Source organism: Ovis aries, chromosome 8 (assembly GCF_016772045.2).
Source record: "Ovis aries strain OAR_USU_Benz2616 breed Rambouillet chromosome 8, ARS-UI_Ramb_v3.0, whole genome shotgun sequence".
Taxonomy (NCBI): Eukaryota; Metazoa; Chordata; class Mammalia; order Artiodactyla; family Bovidae; genus Ovis; species Ovis aries.
In genome coordinates this window covers 19,078,470-19,100,810 of record NC_056061.1, presented here as the reverse complement: position 1 = coordinate 19,100,810, position 22,341 = coordinate 19,078,470, and the positions used below count along the sequence as shown (strand labels likewise).

The window sequence follows — 22,341 nt, the reverse complement described above, 5'->3', positions numbered from 1 at the left end:
TTGCTCTTGTATATCTCCTCTAATCTATGCTTTGTTAGTTTGGTTCATTGGAATTAATGCTGTTGGGCCAGCCCCGTAGGTTTTTCTTGGTTCCATGATCAAACAGTTGTAGTCCTCAGACCAGAAAAGCTGTCTCCTTTTCAAAGACAGGCCACTGGTATAGTGTTTAGAGCTGCTTTAATGCATTTCCATTTTCAAAAATAACACAAAGCACAGGCTCAGCTCCGAATAATGAACAGAGCATATTTGTGTATAAACCCCAGGCCAGTGCTATTACTCTTCCTTTCCCTCCCTTAGGCTTGAAAGGGTGGCAAAACAGAGTGGAGAAAAAGGAGCTGTTCTTCAGGCAGTCAGATCTTGGGTATGTATGTGCTTTGTTGCTCAGTCGTGTCTGACTCTTTGCGACGCCATGGACTGTAGCATGCCAGGCTCTTCTATTCATGGATTTTCCAGGCAAGAATACTATAGTGGGTTGTCATTTCCTACTCCAGGGGATCTTCCTGACCCAGGTATCAGACCAGTGTCTCTTGCATCTCCTGCACTGGCAGGTAGATCTTTACCACTGCTTGGTCTGGGAAGCCCCAATTTCTTGGCTTCAAATTCCAGCACTGACATTTACTATCTGTAAACTTTGTGGGTAATTTGCTTACTGCATCTTTAAATCTCAGTATCCTTATCCATGAAATAGGAATAGTAGTATCCATTGAGAAAATTGCAACATTTTGTTTATAAAGCAGTCAGTATAGTGATTAGCAGTTGATAAAAACCATTTATTATCATCACATCACCACTGTGGTAACACATGAATTAAATTCCTCCCTAATAATTCTATTAAAAAGGATATTAATATATGATGAATAAGTTTTTTTTTTTTTTAAGAATAAAGGTCTTTAAATTTGGGAGAAATGATTTTACAAAAATGACTAAACATCTTTGGTTATTTCTGCCCCAGAACTGTTGATATTCTTCTGAGTATATAAACAAAATAAGCCTTATTAGAAAAAAACAAAGTTGTGGTGTAAGGGCTTGGCATGACTATTTTTATTACTTAAATAGGAAATACCCCCCACACCCTCAATTATTAATACTTCTTGGAAGAAGAAGGGCTATGACTGTGTCTATAACTGTTATAGTATCATCAAAAAAGAGATTTTAGGAAGCACGGAATACAAGCATACCTTTTTTTATTGTGCTTTGCTTTATTACACTTTGCAGATATTGTATTTTCCACAAACTGAAATTCTGCTGTGACCCTGTGTTAAGAAAGTCTATCAGCATTGTTTTTCCAACAGCATTTGCTCTTTTCATGTCTCTGGGTCACATTTTGATAATTTGCAACACTTCAAACTTTTTAATATTATTATATTCATTATGGTGATTTGTATCCGTGATCTTTAATGTTACTATTATGACTCACTGAAGACTCAGATGATGGTTAATATTTTTAACCAGAGTATATACATTGTTTGCTTTATACATACTGTTATTGTACACTTAATAGCCTAGAGTGTAGTGTAAATATAACTTTATATGCATGGGACAACCAAAAATTTCATGTGAGTTGCTTTACTGTGTTACTTGCTTTATCGCAGTGGTCTGGAACTGAACCCACAATCTCTCTGAGGTATGCCTGTAGTAGATACAGACAAAATTGTGATAGAGGAGAATGAATGAAAATGAATGCAGAGGTAGATAAAACCTCTTTTACCTTTATTGGAAATAAACAAATGAAACCAAGATGGCAGGAAATAAATGAACACGCTACTGTGCTCATTAACTGTGGTTAAGCTAATTTTATTGATGGTCTAGTTATTACATTAATATTTCATTCTTATTTAATGCAACTGAACATCTTAGTTATTTACACTTCTCATAGCACAAATTGCAATAAAGTCCTTCAAGCAGATACTTGTTCATCACCCAAGAAATTATTCTTTCTACATGGCAAGAGTAATAGCTTTGCGCATGCATTAGAGAAACATTATTACCCGTTATGGATCCTGAATAAAGTACTGTATTATTTTTGGCATGATTCTGACCAAGTCACTATCTCTCAAAACAAACTACAGTGAAGTTCTAAGACTTTTGAAACAATGTTTGTGTGGCAATGGGAAAATGTAAATAAATATAAAGGAGGAAAAATTAGTCTTCAGTGGTTTTAAGATACGTTGTGTCACGCCTATAGAGAATTGATTAGGAAAAAAAAAACTTGTCTGTTTTGTGATTTCATCCTTCTATATTTGAAAAAAATTAGCTGGATGTGCCTCTAGAATCCTGAATGCCTAATCCATCACCTGTCCAGATCACTCCAAAGGACTTTCTGGCTGCATGAGAACCTACCACCGTGGATTCTTAGTATGGCTTCCAGATGAGGCCACATAACAGCCAGGTAAAACCCCAAAAGTATCTGTTATTAACACACACACACACACACACAAAACAAAAAACAAACCACGCCACTCTGGGATTAAATGATTTTCAAAAGGCACTAGAAGCCAAAGCTGATGGACTACACGTCCAGTAAATTAACTCTCCAGAACAACACTGCAAGGGATCCTCTACTTCACAACAAAGATCTTTTACAGTACAACCAGGTGGTGATAGTGCTAAGGAACTCGCTTGCCAATGCAGGAGGTGTGAGACATGGGTCCGATCCCTGGATCAGGAAGATCCCCTGGAGGAGGGCATGGCCAGTCACTCCAGTATTCTTGCCTGGAGAATCCCATGGCCAGAGGAGCCTGGCGGGCTACAGTCCATAGTGGCAAAGAGTCAGACACGACTGAAGCCACTTAGCATGCATGCAAGCAGCCGGATATAACCAGCACAAGGAAACTCTAATATGTAAGACATGACTACTTCTTCAAATCGAAAGTGCAACTGTTCTAACTTTGCTTTCTAAGTTGAAAAACACAATATGGATTGGAAGTGTTTTTACTATTAAGAGAAAGAGGAAACACTTTGACTTCATTTGTTCTTAATGGATTTTCCTGTCAATGGTTTGTCTAAATACAATATGTTAAAAGCTGGGTGGGTATAGTTCTAGAAACCAAGGGAAAAGTATTTGAAAGTTGTCTTTCCTGGAACATCAAGATCTAAGGGGGCCATTTTAAGATTAGAATAATTAAAATGTCTGCCAGGACAGTAATTAAAAATGATATAATGGAAACCATACTGTATGGAGAACTCCCTGAGTTAAAACCTGAAACCTCACAGGAATGAAGAAAAAATAAATCTGGAAGAGGGCATATGGACCATATCCTAGTCTGCTTTTAATGTTTACCATGTGTCTTAAAGGCTGTGCGAAGTGAAGGCCACGGTTCTAACTAAGGTGTCTGGTTCCAACATCTGATATATTAAAGAGCTGTATCTGCTCTGTGTAGTAAAGCTCACTATTGACCTTGGAGGGAACCAATGTAATATTAAATCTAGAGAGAGGGGATATATGTATGCATATGGCTGATTCACTTCATTGTACAGCAGAAACTGACACAACACAGAAAAACAATTACATTCCAATTAAAAAGTGGTGATGGGAAAACTGGACAGCTACATGCAAGAGACTCAAACTGGACCACTTTTTCACACCATATATAGACATAAATTCAAGTGGATTAAAGACTTCCGAGTACAATCTGAAACTATAGAGCTCCTAGAAGAAAATATTGGCAGTGCATTCTTTGACACTGGTCCTAGAACCATATATATATTATGACTTCCTTGGTGGCGCAAATGGTAAAGAATTTGCCTGTGATGCAGGAAACCTGGGTTCAGTCTGTGGGCTGGGAATATCCCCTGAGAAGGGAACGGCTATCCACTCCAGTATTCTTGCCTGGAGAATTCCATATATCGGTTTTGATCTGTCACCTTAGGGAAGGAAAATAAAAGCAAACAAGGGAGACTACATCAAACTAAAGAGCTTTTGCAGAGTGAAGGGAACTAGCAACAACAACAGAAGAAATGGGCGCACAGCAGAAAACCTACTAAATGGGTGAAGATATTCGAAAATGCATCTGATAAAGGATTAAACAAAATCCACAAGGAACTCATACAACTCAACAAACAACCCAATTAAAATGGACAGAAAGCCTGAATAGACATTTTTCCAAAGAAGAGAGAATACAGAGAGATGGCCAACAATTACATGAAAAGATGCTCAACATCACTAATTATCAGGGAAATGCAAGGTAAAACCACAGTGGGCTATCACCTCACACCGGTCAGAATGGCGATCATCAAAAAGACAACAAACAGCAAATGCTGATGAGGATATGAAGAGAATATGGTTGATAATACTGCAATAACTTTGTATGGGGACAGATGGTTACTAGACTCACTGTGGGTGATAATTTCGTAACATACGCAAATGTCGAATCATTATATACTACATTTGAGACTAATATAATATCATACATCAACTACATTTCACTTAAAAAAACCCTAAACTAACACAACATTGTTAATCAGCTATACTCCAATAGAAAATAAAAACAAAAAACTATTTAAGGAAACAAACATATTATATATTTATCTAACACACTACTTATTGCACAGTAAATCAACAAATATTTGTTCCCCCTTATTCCTCTTCTATCACAAGGACCTTTGAAAACTATTAACAATCGTCCCTTACAGATTAGTTTGGATAGTTCAGGTTTTTATTTCAAAGTACTGTCCATAATTAAATGGAAGTAGCCATTAGGACTGTCTGTAATCGTGGGTAATTTTAACTTACTTAATTTTTAGAATATAAATTCAGGATTTACAATAATTTCAACTGTGATTTTAACAGGGAACTCACACATGTTTAAGAAAAATACCTTGTTTTCAGATGTGTGAATCTTAGCTGAGGTTTGAACCATGAAAAAACTTCTAACTGCCCTATTAGAACTAAACCATATCAAGTATGATTATTATTGTTATAATTATACTAGCACATATTGAATTCTACCTAACTGAAAATATTTTGTAACCCACTCATGTAGAATTTCATTTTTTCATTAAAGCTTGATTAATATGCAAGTTATAAGTTAGTTGAGTGCCAATAATGATTTAAATTTGTGTTTACCTTAATAGCATCAAAATACATTTTCTTAGCCTGGAGATCTGTCTTGTCAGACATTAACCATGCCTTTAGCAAATATTCATAAAAACTGTCTCCAAGTCCTCCAACTGATACATGATCTGCAAAGAGAAGGAAATGAATTTTAGACTGATTCAGACTTTAATTCAGATAATGCAGTAAAATCACATCAGTAAGTAGGATGCAAAACCCCAAGTCAACAGCAAGTCAATGTTACATTTAAATTCCAACAAATCTCCTATTTGCAGAAAGATATTCTGAAATGAGCAGATGTGCTGTTAATTAATGTGATATACTTTAAATAATAACCAGTGTAGTTTTATAAATATGTAGATAAAAAATAATCAACCCTAATTCTAAAATTCTATTTCACTAGGAAAAAACTAAATTAAAATGTTTCACTATATATATACAGAAATTTTAATTGCTTTATCTCTCAGTAAGATAATAAACCATGTCAAAGCTATGAGTATCATATCTTACAAAAAACAAAAACAAAAACACCCTGGCCTGAAATATAACCAGAAACTCCTCAGTTTCTTCTAATTATTATTATTATTTGATAGCTTTTGTAGTATTATCAATCTGAAGGCTCAAAATTCTTCAGGGGAGGCCAGTAAGAAAGAAGACAGGGCAGAAGTTTTTCTTCCTAATACAGTCACTCCTCTGTATCTGTGGGCTCCCTGTAAGTAGATCCAATCAACTGTGGATTGAATATGTGGAAAAAACATTCAAGGAAGTTCCAAAGAGCAAAACTTGAACTTGCCACGCACAGCCAAATATTATTTTAATAGCATTTATACTGTATTTACATAGCATTTACATGGTGTTATGTATTAAAGGTAGCGCAGTGGTAAAAAATCTTCCTGCCAGCGCAGGAGACACAGATTTGATCCCTGGGTTGGGATGATCTCCTGCAGGAGGAAATGAGAAACCACTCCAGTATTCCGGCTGGAAAACTCTTGTGGAGAGAGGAGCCTCGTGGGCGAGAGTCCATGGGATCACAAAGAGGCCGACATGACTGAGCAACGAAGCACGCACACGCACACAGGTAGTAAACGTACTCTAGAGATGATTTAAAGCATCTGGAGGATACGCATAGGTTACTTGCATATACTATGCCATTTTATATAAGGGGATGAGCACCCGTAAATTTTGGTATTGCGGAGTCCTGGAAGCTATACCCTACAGACAGGAAGGATGGAATGCACTTCATTCCTACAATCCCCCTCCACGGTCATTTATTATGCTAGATCCACTATGTATGTTGCAAACAATCTTGTAACTTGTAGGTAGGTAATCCTCTTTAAAAGTGAGATAAGAGGCTTAGAGGAGCTAAATGAGATTTTAACACTGGTAGGTGCCAGGTGACTCTCCAGCCCCCATAGGGTCTCAAATTTGTAATCACTTGCTCTCCAACATATACACCAACCGTACGTATTCTTTTGCCTACTACTTGAATACATACATTTTCCAAGCATATTTACCTACAAAAACAGAGACATACTCTCTTTGAAAGATCATTCCTAGAGTTCACAGACAATTTGAGCATTAATAAGATGATCTTATTTGGGAAATTCGCATTTGAAGTTTCAAAACTTAAAACTAATTTTATGTATCTATTAAAAAAATCTTTATTTGTTGAATTAGTTACAAAAAAGTAAACTGATTTTTATAACACTATCCAAACAATTTTCTCCTGAGTCCCACCCAACAATGAAACTTGGACACTGGGATCTAAAATTGAAGAGGTGATAAAAATGAACATATTATCTTTCCCTCCTCAACCTTATCTTAGCCTTGATCCCTATCTCACTAAGTGGCACCTTCATACTGCCAGGTCAGCATAAGTCAGACATCAGATGGTCATTCTTTACTTCTCTCCCTCACTCCCATATTCAGAGTTACTGAACTCTACTAATTTTACCCCCGAGGTATCTCTGGAGTCCATCCACTCCTTCCTGTCTTCACTAATACAATTTCGGTCTGAGCTACCACTATGCCTGAGTCTGCAATGGCAAATTATCTTGTCTCCTGCACTGTGACAGCATTTTGCTATTTAAGCTAACTAAAAAATCAGTTCCTCAGCCATACTTGTGCTCAAGAGCTACAAGGGGCCTTGGTCACAGCACTGGAAGGAAGATGCAGAACATTTCCACCACCACACAAAGTTCCAGCGCCAGCGCCACTCCAGTCTATCCTCCACGTTAATGCCAGAGCAGCCCTTGTAACATGTGAATTGAATCATCCCTTTCCTGATGCCTTTAATGTTGAAGACTCAGATCCTGGGTGTCTGGAGACCAGGGAGGCCCTGCACGATCTCAGCCTTCCCTATGTCATCAATCCTGCTCTCTACCCTCTAGATATACTGACCTTCTTTCGGGTTTTCAAAACAATCAGACTCCTTCCCACCTCAGGGTCTCTCAGGGTATTGTTCTCTCTGCCTGAAGTGTGCCCCCTGACTCCTCTCCACTTCCTTTGGTAATCCTTACTCACATGTCATGTATCAGACTGCCCACCAGGCTCTCCATGCACTTTCTCACAGCACACATTTGCCACATCTACGCTTTCATGAAATGGGGACATTTATTGTGTGTGTGTCTTCTCCATGAGATTATGGTTCAGGAAGGCAGGGACTAGACCTGTTATGTTTTCCAGTCCACGTCAACCCCTAAGGAGTATCTTGCACATAGTAGGTACTCAGTAAATAACTGACAAACAAAGCCAAATTCTTTTAAGTTAATTTTATTAAGGACTACATCTATGAAACCTAGAAGGGATTTATTTTTAATGTGTGATTTTCTTTTGCGGAAAGCCCAGAATTACAGTTTGTTTTATTGTAAGATTAGTATTTTTATAATTCTAAGGCTGATTCTTAAAATAGCAGTTTGACATGACCTTTACAGCTTCCTAAACAGACAGCCACAGAAACCTCTGACATTTACAAACTAAACGGACTAAGTACTATCTCATCAATAAGAAGCCTGTTGTTATAAACACGATCACAGGAGACACATGCAAGTGAGGCATGGTAGAGCAAATCTCTGTTCAGTTACTTTCAAAATAACAGGGACTAAATGAAGTAATAGGAAATGATGGCCATGATTCAGACATGTCCTTTAGAGTTAAAGCAATGAGAGTTGAAAACGAACAGCCAGAAGCAGCTTCATTTTCTTCCCCCTTGGGTTATGGTTCTATAATGGAGGAAGAGGCAAGCTTGGACATTTAGTGATTTTTTTAAAAAGGAAAAGGGTTTACATATTTGCTTTAATGCCAGTTAGTTTTCTATTTTTTTCACCTATAAAATTTTTATATTTGGAAAGAATCAAAATAAAGGAACATAAAGGAATATGGAAGAGAAACAAGAAAAATTCTTTTTAAATAATTTAGTATTTCACTCACTAAGCTCCCCCCAACCATGTCTGGATGACTATTTGTGTTGGCAACAAAGTCCTGTGTAAACATCTTAGTGGCTGTAAGAGAGAACATGCCTCATTTTATCAGCAGGAAAGGACTGTCTACTAGAAGGAACATATATGGTATTCTTATTCCCAAATGCTCTAAACATAATGTGTATGACAGCCACTCAAATATTATGCTCTTCTATAAAAGGGGTAATTTATTCTTTTCAATAGGAATAGGTCCCAGAAAAGGATGTCTGCTACTTTAAAAGAGAAAAAAAAAAAAATCAAAAGAATCCAGACAAAAAGGATTATATACTCAATATCTTAACCCTTTAGTTTTATAGACTTCATCTGAATGTGAACTTCTCTCTTCAAAGCAATCCCCCAATGATGCTCAAATGTATAAAATACCACATTTTATCCATCTATATAATACTGTGTTACTATATGTATATATAATATGGTGTTACTAAACACACACAATGTTGCCTCTATTAATTGAAGAAGGGTGACAGTTGTTCAGTTTATAGACATGGAAACCATCTTTGGCCTCAACAGTCATGACATATTATTAATGATCAGGACTAGATGCTGCCTCTCAACCACAGTTGAGGAGCAGGAGCCAAATGGTTCAGAGAGAAAAACAGAGCCATTACTAACAGGAGAGGCAGGAGTTAGATTGGATACATACTGCATGAGTATTCACAAAATTCAAGTCAACTTCTACTAGCTGTAAGACACCATGTGCTGGCTTAACAAATATGACGAAGTCACTGTCCTCAACAGTTCTAGATCCCTAGGAAGATGGATATGTATATGAGCCATTAGGAAAAGGACTGTGATAGGAAAGTACCGAAAGTGTTGGGATCGGGGAGGAAGATGGGGACAAGCAGAGGAGGAGTGGGTGAACAATTTCCAAACAGTGTCTTGAAGAAGGCCACGAAGAAGAAAGGGTGATTGAGTTGGCTCGTGGTAGAGTTAGAAAAACAGGAAAAGGGCTTCAGGGAAAAGGCACAAAAGCCAAGACCCAGATATGGCCAAGCAGAACTTGATTAATGAAGAAAAAAAAGTGCATCTTCCTCGTGGCTGGAACATTGGATGGGGATGGAGGAAGAGAGGCAGGAGATGCATGAACTCTATTTGTTTTTCCATCAGGAAACTGGCCCATAAGCAATTCAATTACAAAGGGCCCTCTGTACCAGGAAGCATGGACAAATACATAGTACACTGGTGACCCAGAAGGTGAAACTGAGATGTTCCAGAACAACTGACTCTTTTTGTCCTTCTTCATAGTGATCTCTAAACCCTATAACACAGGAAGGAGAGAGCAACTCACAGAGACTTTTCTTTAAATTTTGAAATCTTTCATGAGGATAACTTTAAAAATACTTTTCCTTTCAGAGAATCATATCTAGTTATCTTGAATTGAGAAAGTTACTCAAGTTCTATTTTCCCCAAATATTGTGGTGGCCTTCACATTTTTAACCTCAGTATGCTTTAACAATCTTAAAAATGAATACACATGCAGAAGAATCCGTTTATGTAATATCTATCAATATTTGGGCTTCCCAGGTGGTGCTAGTGGTAAAGAATCCACCTGCCAATGCAGGAGACACAGAGGCATTGGTTCGATCCCTGGGTTGGGAAGATCCCCTGGAGGGCAACCCACTCCAGTATTCTTGCCTGCAGAATCCCATGGAGAGAAGAGCGTGGCAGGCTACAGTCCACGCAGTAGAGTCGGACATGACTGAAGCAACTTAGCATGCATGCATATCAATATTTACCGTATTGGAAATTAAAACAGAACTGAAAATATCTTAGTAAAGTAATAATATACCCATTATGTTAATATATAGGCTTTTCAGAAGAATATGCTATATTTTACCAAAAAAAAAAATACTTAGTGGGAAGACAGACACCGTTTAACATTTTTGCAAATCTCTTTAATGTTTGCTGTACTAGAAGACAATTGGATTTCCATATCTGCTGTACATTCAATCTGTTGCTATGTGTTGGTCTGGCTGAAACATATGAAGAAAATGCAGCCTCACACACTTACGTAGTGGGAAAGCAAAGAGTATTTTGATAGTCTTTTCAGATAACTGCAGATCATTTTTTTGGTACTACAACAAAACTGAAAAGTGGTTAAAGTTTTTAACAGTTACAATGTGGAGTTAGAAATCACATCAATGAATTTTTGCACTATTACATTAAAATGCACTGGGCCATTCTGCACTTTGAATGCACTTTTTCTCACACATGATTTTGCAACATCATGCACGGTCATTTGGGACATACTGGTTCCCTGAATTATGCACAGCTTCCAGATGATGATACATTTGATTATATAGCATCAAAAAAAACCCCCATATTTGTTATATCATCACCAATCTTAGCAGAAGAATCTTTTAGTGTTGGTGAAAGGCATTAAGCTTATGGTGGCACGTGGAAAAATTTCAAAATTCTAATTATAAGCTCAAGTTTTATCTTTGGTAGAGACACTCTTTATTTTCCTTGAAGAAACATGCTCATTTTTGTGACATTTACCAATTACCCAAGTCTGAATAATCAGTTTGTCTTCAGCACTTCTTTCAAGTAAAAATGATGACTCATGAAACAGCATGGCAGCTAGTTCAGCTTGCAACTCAAATCACAACACAAGTGCTTTTCTATGAGGTTTTTCATCATGCAGCAGAAGTGTTTTGTGTATTTTTCATTTAATCATACAGAATATTACAAGGATGTGATCTACTCAGTGACTGAGATTTACTAGAATCAGTAAATGTTTTACTTCATTAACAACATTCATGAGCGAAAGTGGCATCTTTTTATTTGTTGTGGTTATCTGTAGTGAAGGACATAACCACAGACAAATCTCAAGTTACTGCCCTTCATTTTATTGCCTGAGTTTGTTAGAAGTTGGAAGTTTGTGAAAACCCTGCATTCATCAAGTCCGGCATCATTATTCCAACACCACTTGCTCACTTCCTGTCTCTGGATCATAGTTTGGTAATTTTCCAATATTTCTAAGTCTTTCACTACTATTGTATTTTTTATGGTCAACTGTGATCAGTGATCTTTGATGCTACTGTGACTTGCTAAAAACTCAGAAAATGGCTAGCACTTTTTACCAATAAAGCGTTTTTACATTAAGGAATGTATATTGCTTTTTAGATATAATATTGTACAGCTTAATGGACTGCAGTATAAACATGACTTTTATATGTACTGGGAAATTAAAAAATTTGTGTCACTTGCTTTATTGTGCTATTTGATTTACTGCAGTGGCCTGAAACGGAGCCGGCAATGTTTCTGAGGTTTGCCTGTTAGTATCTGCTGTCTCTGGCATGATTCTCACCATGGGTTTAGCAGTTTCACCCACTATTGCTTTTGCAACATAACTGCAAATGTCAACATGGTGAAAAGTGTTATTATAAAAATAGCTTTGATTGTGGAGATCCCCTGAGAGGTCCAAAGAACCTCTAATGACCTAGCAGACCATGCTTAGGGTAAGTGGCAACCTTGATTGTGGACTTATGATGTCAATGCCAAGCCTTCCACAGACAATACTAACGCAGACACAGATTTTAGCGCATTTTTTCCTACTAAATTATTTTTTAAGAAAAATACTTGTGAAGTAACAGTGAAGCATACTCATCTAATACCCTATTTAAATATAAAGAAAAAACAATCTTGAGTAAAATCTCAAGGTGTCGCTAACATCCTTGTCACTGCCAGGCATCTCATTTAGGAGTCTTCATTTGCTCTCAGGTGCTGCTTAATCTACCACTGTTTTCCCCAATCAGCCTGAGAGCATTTCTTTCAGCTACTCTGAGTCTTTATAGCCTTGGTCAAAGTCCCTAAAGATCTTAAGTGAGGACTTCTAGCACAATACTTTCTCCTATGGTAAAGGTAGCTCTCCTGGCGAGAAGCCTTTATCTGCCGCCTTAACACTGACTAAAGAAAAGTACCCTGTTTGCTCCTTCAATTTCTCAGCCCTGAAAGATTCAGGCTCCGCTTTCATCCTGTAGCCAAGCAGAAAGAGAAAATGTTATGAAATAGAATGCTCTAACTACTCTGGGAAAATCCTGCTAGTCATTAGCACAAAGGAACAATTTTCTTATCTGCATAATCAGTTTGTTAGAGGCTATCATCCCCACACTACCCTGACCAGATCTGCCTTTCTGATTAACACCTTTAAATGTGCTTACAGATAATCAGGCTCACAGTTATGCATGAAAAATAAAACAATATAGCTCCCCTGGTAACAGTTATAGTCTGCCTTATGACAGAAGCTTATTTATGAAGGGAACTTTCCTCTTTTCTAAGGATTCTCCAACAAGATTTGGGCTATTTTGGTGTTCCTTCTCTCTGTTACTAGAACAGTGCTGGGTACTATAAAGAGCTAAAACAAGGCTTAACTCTTGACTTACATTGAGCCCACTGTCCACTATTGGGATTCAGATAGTTAGGGTAAAGGCCTTCTGGTTTTTCCAGGTTGTTCAGTACTGTTCGAATATTCATTACCTACAATAGAAAATGAAATGTTACTATGAAAAATCTAAAGAAAAAAGTTTGGTGCCATTCTTCTCTTTCTTGATTACCTTTTTTCCATGTTAGAATAAAAGTTGATTTAAACGATGCAGTATTAGAACAACGATAGTTGCCACCAGCTTACAAATAATTACAGTAAGTGAATATAGTCACACTGATTACCATATGTGAGATACCATATAAAGAAGTAGAATATATCAGTGGATACACTGGATAAACAAAGTCATTACTGTTTTGGAGTTTGCATCCAGTGGAGTGAGACAGCTAAGAAACAAATACGTCAAGTGGTAATAAAATCTATAAAAAATACAAAAGGGTAATGGGACAGATAGGAGGTGGTGAGGCTGCATTCCGTTAGGGTGCTCTGGGGAGGGCACTGGGAGAGTGTTTAAGCACAAATTTAAAGGATAAAAGAGGAAGCAGTGCAGAGCAATGCAGGAGCAAGTACACAAAAGCCCTGAGAAGAGAGTGGGTTTGGCAAGACCACCGAGGCTGAAGGTGAGGAAGCAAAGGAAGCCAGGACCCACACTGTGCAGGCCTCTCAAATCATATCTTAATCTGAGGAAGATGCAAAGCCATTGAAAACTTGTATTTTTACAGGATCAGTGTGACTGAGGGTATGAGAGGAAGTGGTAGTCAGACAGCTACTGCACAGTCCAGGTGAGAGATGATGGGTCCCTGAGCCAGGGTAATGCACAGGGGATGGGATAGAAAAGATTTCCTGCTGGTTTGGACCTGAGGTTTATAGAAAGAGAAGAACCATGATAACTTCAAGAGTCTTGGTCTGAGCCCTTGGGTAAACTGAGGTGTCTTTTCCCAGACAGTAAAGACTAGAGTAGAAGCAGGTGTGAGGCGTTTTAAGTGGGACTTGTCTGAGCGACCTCACAGTGCAGATGTTGAACAGGTACTTGGCTATAGAGCTTGGAGTTCAGGCGCCAGGTTGGGACTGGACTTACAAACGTGGAGGCAGTCAACATACAGATAAAATGTCAAGTCATGAGACTGGGGAGAATAATGGAGAGAGTGAAAGTAAAAAGAAGAGCCCCCAGTTTGAGTTCTGGGCTTTTCCAGTGTTTAGAGGTTGGGGTGATAAGGAGGATCCAACAGAAGAGAGTGAGAAGGAAGCAACCTAGGGGAGTACTGTGTGTCTGCATCCAGGGCCAGAGAAAGCCTCCTCGAGAAGGAAGTGATCCAGCGCATCAACGCTGAGAGGGCGAGGAAGACGGAGAGAGACGAGAAAGGTCCCTGGATGTGGCAACAGTGTGGCTTGGAGAAAAGCCCGGCAGGAAAGCGCTCCAGGGAGTGGGAGTCAGGCAGAGACGACAACAGACACAGACAATGCGCCCAAGGGACGCTGCTGTAAAGGGGAGCCGACAAAGCGGGGTGAAAGCTAGATAAGGGCAGAGTGGTGGCGTGGTGGGTGTGTTTCTTGAAAATTAAAAATCAATTCAATTGCTACCTTGCATTTGTAAAACTGAGCTTAAAAATTCTTCCACATGTATGGTTCACATAGTCCACAAAACACTGTTTTTGAGAAAAGGGAAAAAATTCAGAGAGGTAAAGTTACTTACTGGAGGTGCAGAGAATCAGACATGTAACTCAGGCCCTCTTGCACTGTTAGAATAGTGCCATGAAATAGTGCTTTATAGTTTGGTTACAAGCAGTGCTGCATGTAACAAAAATTCACGAAGGGCTCCATTAGACTTGGTTGTTCTTTTCCACATTCCATATGCCTAAATCTCCCCAGAGAGGATATTTTTCTATAAGTACTCTCTTGCAATGCAGGTTCGACTGGAGAATCTCACCTTATCAGCAAAGATGGGGTTTCCCGATAAGTAGCTCAAGTGCATAAACTCCAAGTGCAGAGTTCCAAATTCTGCCAAAATACTGCTTCCTCCTGAGGCCCAGGGCCAGTTCCTTCCAATCCCACTACAGAAGAGAAGAGAGTGAAGAGTTATGGGTCAGACTAATTCCATGTTTTTGCAGCTCTAAGCAGCGGAAGCTAAAGAGACAGTTCTTGAATAACAACATTTCAGCTAACAGATCACTTCATATATTTTAAAATATTCACTGCTATTTTCCTTGGCTACTGGTTTCAAGCTTTGACCCTTATCTCCAGATGGAAAATTACTTTTGATGTAAGTCAGAAAGAAGTTGTGGTTTATCTTAGTGAGATGCTTTTAGAAAGAGTTAGTCCCGAACGTACACTGACACAGAAACGCATAAGCGACTCCTGAGACATGGTCATACCCTTGGGTATAGTTTATTTGGGGAAGGCTATTTAAAATGTCAAACACAGGTGATAATTCAAATAAAGAATAATGCTAATGACTCTACTGACCAATAAATTCCCTTGCAGAAGCTGAAAATCCATATTTTGGTTTTCATTCAGGTTCACATTTATTGTATGCCTAATATGCAGATGACACCACCCTTATGGCAGAAAGTGAAGAAGAACTAAAGAGCCTCTTGATGAAAGTGAAAGAGGAGAGTGAAAAAGTTGGCTTAAAGCTCAACATTCAGAAAATGAAGATCATGGCATCTGGTCCCATCACTTCATGGGAAATAGATGGGGAAACAGTGGCTGACTTTATATTTCTGGGCTCCAAAATCACTGCAGATGGTGATTGCAGCCATGAAATTAAAAGGCGCTTACTCCTTGGAAGGAAAGTTATGACCAACCTAGACAGAATATTGAAAAGCAGAGACATTACTTTGTCAACAAAGGTCCGTTTAGTCAAGGCTATGGTTTTTCCTGTGATCATGTATGAATGTGAGAGTTGGACTATAAAGAAAGCTGAGCGCCGATGAATCAATGCTTTTGAACTGTGGTGTTGGAGAAGACTCTTGCGAGTCCCTTGGACTGCAAGGAGATCCCACCAGTCCATCCTAAAGGAAATCAGTCCTGAATATTCATCGGAAGGACTGATGCTGAGGCTGAAACTCTAATACTTTGGCCACTTGATGCGAAGAGCTGACTCATTTGAAAAGACCCTGATGCTGGGAAAGATTGAAGGCAGGAGGAGAAGGGGTGACAGAGGATGAGATGGCTGGATGGCATCACTGACTCACTGGGTTTGGGTGAACTCCAGGAGTTGGTGATGGACAGGGAGGCCTGGTGTGCTGCAGTTCATGGGGTCGCAAAGAGTCGGATATGACTGAGCGACTGAACTGAACTGAACTCTTTGCCAGGGACTACAGTAGGACATTGGGTTCAAAGGATTTTTATAGTGAACTAATCACTCTTAACTGCCTTCTAGTATAATGGGAGAGAAAGACCCAAGCATAAATAATTCTAATCACTTACGATAAAAACTAAGTTAAATGTGTGAAGTGTTCTGAGCGCCTAGAGCCAGGACATGCAATTCAGCATGGTAGTGATCAAGATGGCTTCTTCAAGAAGAGTCTTGAGTTGATTCTTGAAAGGTAAGTAAGAAATAGTGAGGGAAGAATGGACAGAGAATCCAGACAGTGAGAGACTCATAACAGAAGGGCTAGCCAGGAACTGGAGGTAGCTCCAGAGACTGGTAAGTGGGGGGAGGGGAAGGCGGGAAGGAGAGAAGGCTACTAAGTTGAAGCCAAATCTTGGAGGCTAGAGAGCCTCTTGATGAGGATGAAAGAGGACAGTGAAAAAGCTGGCTTAAAACTCAACATTCAAAAAACTAAGATCATGGCATCTGGTCCCACCACCTCATGACAAATAGATGGGGAAAAAGTGGAAGCAGTGACAGATTTTATTTTCTTGGGCTCCAAAATCACTGTGGACAGTGACTGCAAGTATGAAATTAAAAGACAGTCACTCCTTGGAAGGAAAGCTACGACAAGCATATTAAAAAGCAAAGAAATCCCTTCCCTGACAAAGGTCTGTCTAGTCAAAGCTGTGGTTTTTCCAGTAATCATGTATGAATGTTAAGAGTTGGACCATAAAGAAAGCTGAGTACTGAAGAACTGATGCTTTCAAATGGTGGTGCTAGAGAAGACTCTTGAGAGTCTCTTGGACTGCAAGGAGATCAAACCAGTCCATCCTAAAGGAAATCAACCCTGAATACTCATTGGAAGGACTGATGCTGAAGCTGAAGCTCCAATACTTTGGCCACCAGATGCAAAGAGCTGACTCACTGGAAAAAACCCTGATGCTGGGAAAGACTGAGGGTAGGAGGAGAAGGGGGTGACAGAGGATGAGATGGTTGGATGGCATCACCGACTCAATGGACATGGCTTTCAGCAAACTCCAGGATATAGTGAGGGACAGGGAAACCTGGTGTGCTGCAGTCCACAGGGTCACAAAGAGTCAGACACAACTCAGCAGCTGGTCAAAAACAACACCTGGAGGCTTGTGGATTTGTCCCTTTCCTCTCTTTCCAAGTTGGCTCCACTGACACCCTGCTCCTGGTGGACCCTAGGTTTCCCACCTGCTTTGTTTTTCATCTGAGGCATTCACAGCCCTGGGTAAACCCTTCTGTTCTGTCACTGCTTCTGCCGCGGGGCTTCTAAGGACACTCAGGAAAAGGAAAATAATGACGACAAACTGGTATCTGACATGGCATGCCTTCCTCTTACTCCCTGTTTCTTTTTAGAAAAATCTAGGTTTTGTTTCTAAAACACAGATTTATAGTAAGCCTAATAAAAAGAAATAAAAGACAGAGATCTGAAAATATTTATTTTAGAAAATGCCTTACACTTACTAACTTCTGGGACTAAGAGTCAGTTTTTATTTTCATGGTTGGCTTAGGTAAAAGGAATGGCCAGCCATCCAAATAGGATGAACAGCTACTTTCAAGTTTTATTAACATATGGCAAATACATAGAGTAATTGGTCATTAATTTGCTGTCATGACATATTATTTTTTTATTCTAACCGTTCCATCACTGACCAAAGTCAATAAGCCTATTTAGCAAAACTACAAATTTCCATGTTCCAGAGAATCTATAAAAAACAAAGCCACAAAATCAAGCAAGGGGGAACAATGACTCCGTGCTAGAGAAGGAAGAGGACGGCACATTTCCAGATCTTCAGGGACTAGTTCAAATTCAGGGTATCAGAGGGTGTGGGAGGGCACTCAGATGCAAAACAAGCAGTGCAGGTTCTAAATAAAATTCAAATTACTTTTGTATGCTGGTATTTGCTCTCTGCTATTAATGTGGTTAATCAAGAGAATATCACATACACACTGAAAATTTTTCAATATGTGAAAAAATAAAGATTTTTAAAAGGGTTTTATATATATATATACACACACATATATATATGTTCTGTCTTTCTCTGTCTTTGCACTCATTCATATCAGAAGGAAAACAGTACTGTATCACTAATTATACAGGAAGCAAAACATTAAAAGCGCTAGCAAAGGATGTGTCATATGAACAGAAAGGAAGCTGGGCTCCAAATGCATGTATTATGCTTATATGAAAGTATAGTTTTGGTTGCCATTCTTTCAACCTACAAAATTAATATATTTCAGTAAAATTATAAGATCAATGGTTACACTGGCTCGTAAATGTAAATCCTGAAAGGGTTTCAAGAAATCAGATAAGGCATCATTACATCTTTATATTAAATAAGGTCAAAATGAATTTCATTTGAGAGCGTAAGGGATTTTAAATATCTTTACCTTTAGTTCTGTTGTCACAGTATCTTAAAGGAAATCATCTTCCTTATTTTTATTTTACAAGCACTAATATTTTAGAAAAGTGTTTTAAAGATAAAATAACAGTTTGTGCTCAGAAACTATAAATTCCATAAGGCAAGCATGAAAGGAAAGAATACTTAAATACTGCCAATCTTGTTATAGTGACTGCATATTAAGCCAAAATGATGACTCAGCATATGGAAATACATACAGAAAGGCAATTAACATGATGTGAAGAGCTGCTAAGTGTTTGGTTCAAAGAATCCTAGAATAGAACTTCAAACTTTGGTATCATCCTAATTTCATTTATCTCTGTTTCCTCCAATCTTCAGTTCTTCCATTTTAAAGTGGAGTATTATTTAATACATGCATCTCAACTTTTAATTTAAAACATCACAATTCTACAAAGGTAATAATTCTTTGAAAATAAAACATCACATCAGAAAATAACTGATTTTGGCAACTGCAATTAGAAACATGTCTTTTAAAAAACTGAGCTGCTATGATTCTTTTGAAAATATGGATTACTGTTTTGTTGCTTTAGAGACTGTAATTTGAATGTGGTTTATTAGCAGCTGTAATATACTTCCTCATTCGATCGCACTCAAAAGCAAGAAGGTATAATTATTTACTGAACTTATAACTCTGATAAGCAATGGGCGTTATGTGTTTCCATTCTTTCTCTTGGGAATAGTTAACAGCACCAAAGAAAGGAAGTACAGTAGTAATGATGCTATTCTACTCACGTTTGAATCCTGTGAGATTCAACTCAAAAGAGATGCAAACTCTTTTGCCAGAGCTTATAATGAATCAAGTAGCTGGAGGATTGTTCAGGATTGATGGTATACCCCCTCAAATTAATCTTAAATCCAGGTACCTGAAGTTATATGTTATAGTTACTTCCCAGATACAATTTAGAACATTAACAAATACACCTGTTTTCTTAATATCGTCAAATGTAACAAAGAATTTATAGACCTGAACAATTCTAAAAAACTGCCAGATGAATATACAAGCAAAACATTAAACGGTTATAAAGTCCTGTTCCAGACTTTAAAGTTACTCTTCCTTCCTGCCTGCTCTTCTTTATAAAATGGGAAATGGGCCAATAAAGACATTTCTTGAGGATTCTTGCCTGAATAATTTCTGATTAGCTGATTAGTAAACAAACTCTTTCAAGTTCACAGTCCAAAATACAGCTTATTCCTTGGGGCTATAGAGTTAACAAGTTTTGGAAGAAAAAAAACTTCCCATATTCTATATATCATTGTAAAGCTTTACTTCTGTTTGCAAATGAAGGGGCACACGAGGATATTTAATTCAGAACAGCAGATAATCCAATATTATTCCTTTTGGATTTTAGCACAAATTAGGAAAAAATAATTAGAAAGTTCATGATGATTGTTTCATTTAAACGAATTCCCAAAGCTAATTGATTTCCAGACTAAGCAATTTCAGCTTCACTTATTACAAATGCTTCCTTCCTGCAAAGGTTCGCACAGTGCCAATCTTTCAAGTTTCTAGCCTAAGACCTTATTAAGACTTGGACTACAATTCCAGGGACTAAGACTAGACATGATTCCACTGTAGCTCATGCACAGAAATTCTGACTGGGGAGCACTGATCTCCTGAGGGCTATCCTTCCAGGGAAAGCTGTTTTAATAAAGGGCAGTCACTTGACTGAATTAATTCATAATTCAGTACTTAACTGTTTCTGAATACTAGCATGTAGATTATACCTCTAAAGAATTTTCATACTTAAAATTTTTTAACCAAGGGCCCACATAACTTTTTAAAAATTATCCAGATCTTGTTCCACTTTGCAGGTATTTAGTTTAGACAGAATTGGAACTGAATAGTTATTATTTTAGTTTATTCTCACCCTCAATACTGCTGTCCTTGTACTTGACCATCTTGGATTGGAGGATAAGCTCAGGGCTACAAAGACTGAGATGTTAAGTCCTCTCTAATTCCATAACGGATTTGCTCCCAAGATTCAAAGATGCTAAAACTCTGTTTTCCAGCTGCTCTTTAGGTAAGGCCCCCCTCCTAACCACTTTCAACAGACTGAAAATAAGCTGAATGTACTTTCTTCCCCATTATGGGGCACATGGAATATCCTACCATTAGGTCAGGGAACCCCACCAAAAGGCAGTACTAACGAGAAAATATTCCAGTGACTTTAGGATGTGTGAGCATGCTCATATATTTACTTTATCATACTTAAAAAAATCATATTCTACTTGTTTGCTTTAAATATACATATTTTTTCACAGACATTTCCCACGCCAATCAATGTACATCATTGTTGTTGTGGAGTACTGAATGCAAAGTATCTGACTGAATGGATATATTCTAATTTACTTAAATATACACTTACTGACTCAGTGACATGAGTTTGAGCAAATTCCGGGAGATAGTGAAGGACAGGAAAGCCTGGTGTACTGCAGTCCATGGGGCTGCAAAGAGTTGGACATGACTGAGCAACTGAACAACAACAAAAGACCCTGATACCGAGAAAGATTGAGGGCAGGAAGAGGACGAGGTGGCAGAGGATGGGACAGTTGGATGACATCACCAACTCAGTAGACGTAAGTTTGAGCAAACTCCACGAGATAGTGAAAGACAGGTCCCTACTGATGGACACTGAAGCTAATTTATTTTTTATTTATGATTTTACCACTATAAATAATTTGCTGATAAGTACAGACCTTTGATAAAGCTAACTTACTTTTACATAAAAAATGTTGACATCAATTCCAGCTGGAAGCTGTTAGCTTGTCTGAACTGATAATGAGGATAGGCTTGGGAATGTATACTGGAGGCATATATGTCCACTGTTTACAGCAGCACGCCACGCTTCGCTGTCTTTCACTCTCTCGTGGAGTTTGCTCAAACTTATGTCTACTGAGTTGGTGATGCCATCCAACTGTCCCATCCTCTGCCACCTCGTCCTCCTCCTGCCCTCAATCTTTCTCAGTATCAGGGTCTTTTCTAATAAGACAGCTCTTCGCAACAGGTGGTTGGAGCTTCAGCTTAAGCATCAGTCTTTCCAATGAATCTTCAGGGTTGAAGTCCTTTAGGATTGACTGGGTTGATCTCTTTGCAGTCCAAGGGACTCTCAAGAGTCTTCTCCAGCATCACAGTTTGAAAGCATCAATTCTTTGGTGCTCATTCTTCTTTATGGTCCAACTCTCCCATCTGGTACATGACTACTGGGAAAACCATAGCTTTGACTAGACGGACCTTAGTTGGCAAAGTAATGTCTCTGCTTTTTAATATGCTGTCTAGGTTTGTCATAGCTTTTCTTCCAAGGAGCAAGTGTCTGTTAATTTCATGCCTGCAGTCATCATCTGCAGTGATTTTGGAGCCCAAGAAAATAAAGTCTGTCACTGTTTCCACTTTTTCCCCATCTGTTTGCCATGAAGTGATGGGACCAGATGCCATGATCTTAATTTTCTGAATGCTGAGTTTTAAGCCAGGTTTTTACTCTCCTCTTTCACCCTCACCCAGAAGTTCTTTAGTTCCTCTTCACTTTCTGCCATAAGGGTGGTATCATCTGCATATCTGAGGTTGTTGATATTTCACCCGGCAATCTTGATTCCAGCTTGTGAGTCATCCAGTCTGGCATTTCACATGATGTACTCTGCACAGAAGTTAAATCAGCAGGGTG

The 22,341-nt window shown here is 38.5% G+C and overlaps 1 protein-coding gene across 1 annotated transcript in view; it reads right to left on the bottom strand.

Annotated features, from left to right (window-relative positions):
• MAN1A1 (mannosidase alpha class 1A member 1) overlaps positions 1-22,341 on the bottom strand; it is a 171,346-nt gene that overhangs the window by 10,504 nt on the left and 138,501 nt on the right. Inside the window, exons 7-9 of the mRNA XM_015097327.3 lie at positions 14,844-14,967; positions 12,918-13,011; positions 5,066-5,181 (exon numbers count right to left, since the gene is read on the bottom strand). Of these exons, the coding sequence (XP_014952813.2) occupies positions 5,066-5,181; positions 12,918-13,011; positions 14,844-14,967 (334 nt within the window). The remainder of the gene's footprint in view (positions 1-5,065; positions 5,182-12,917; positions 13,012-14,843; positions 14,968-22,341) is intronic.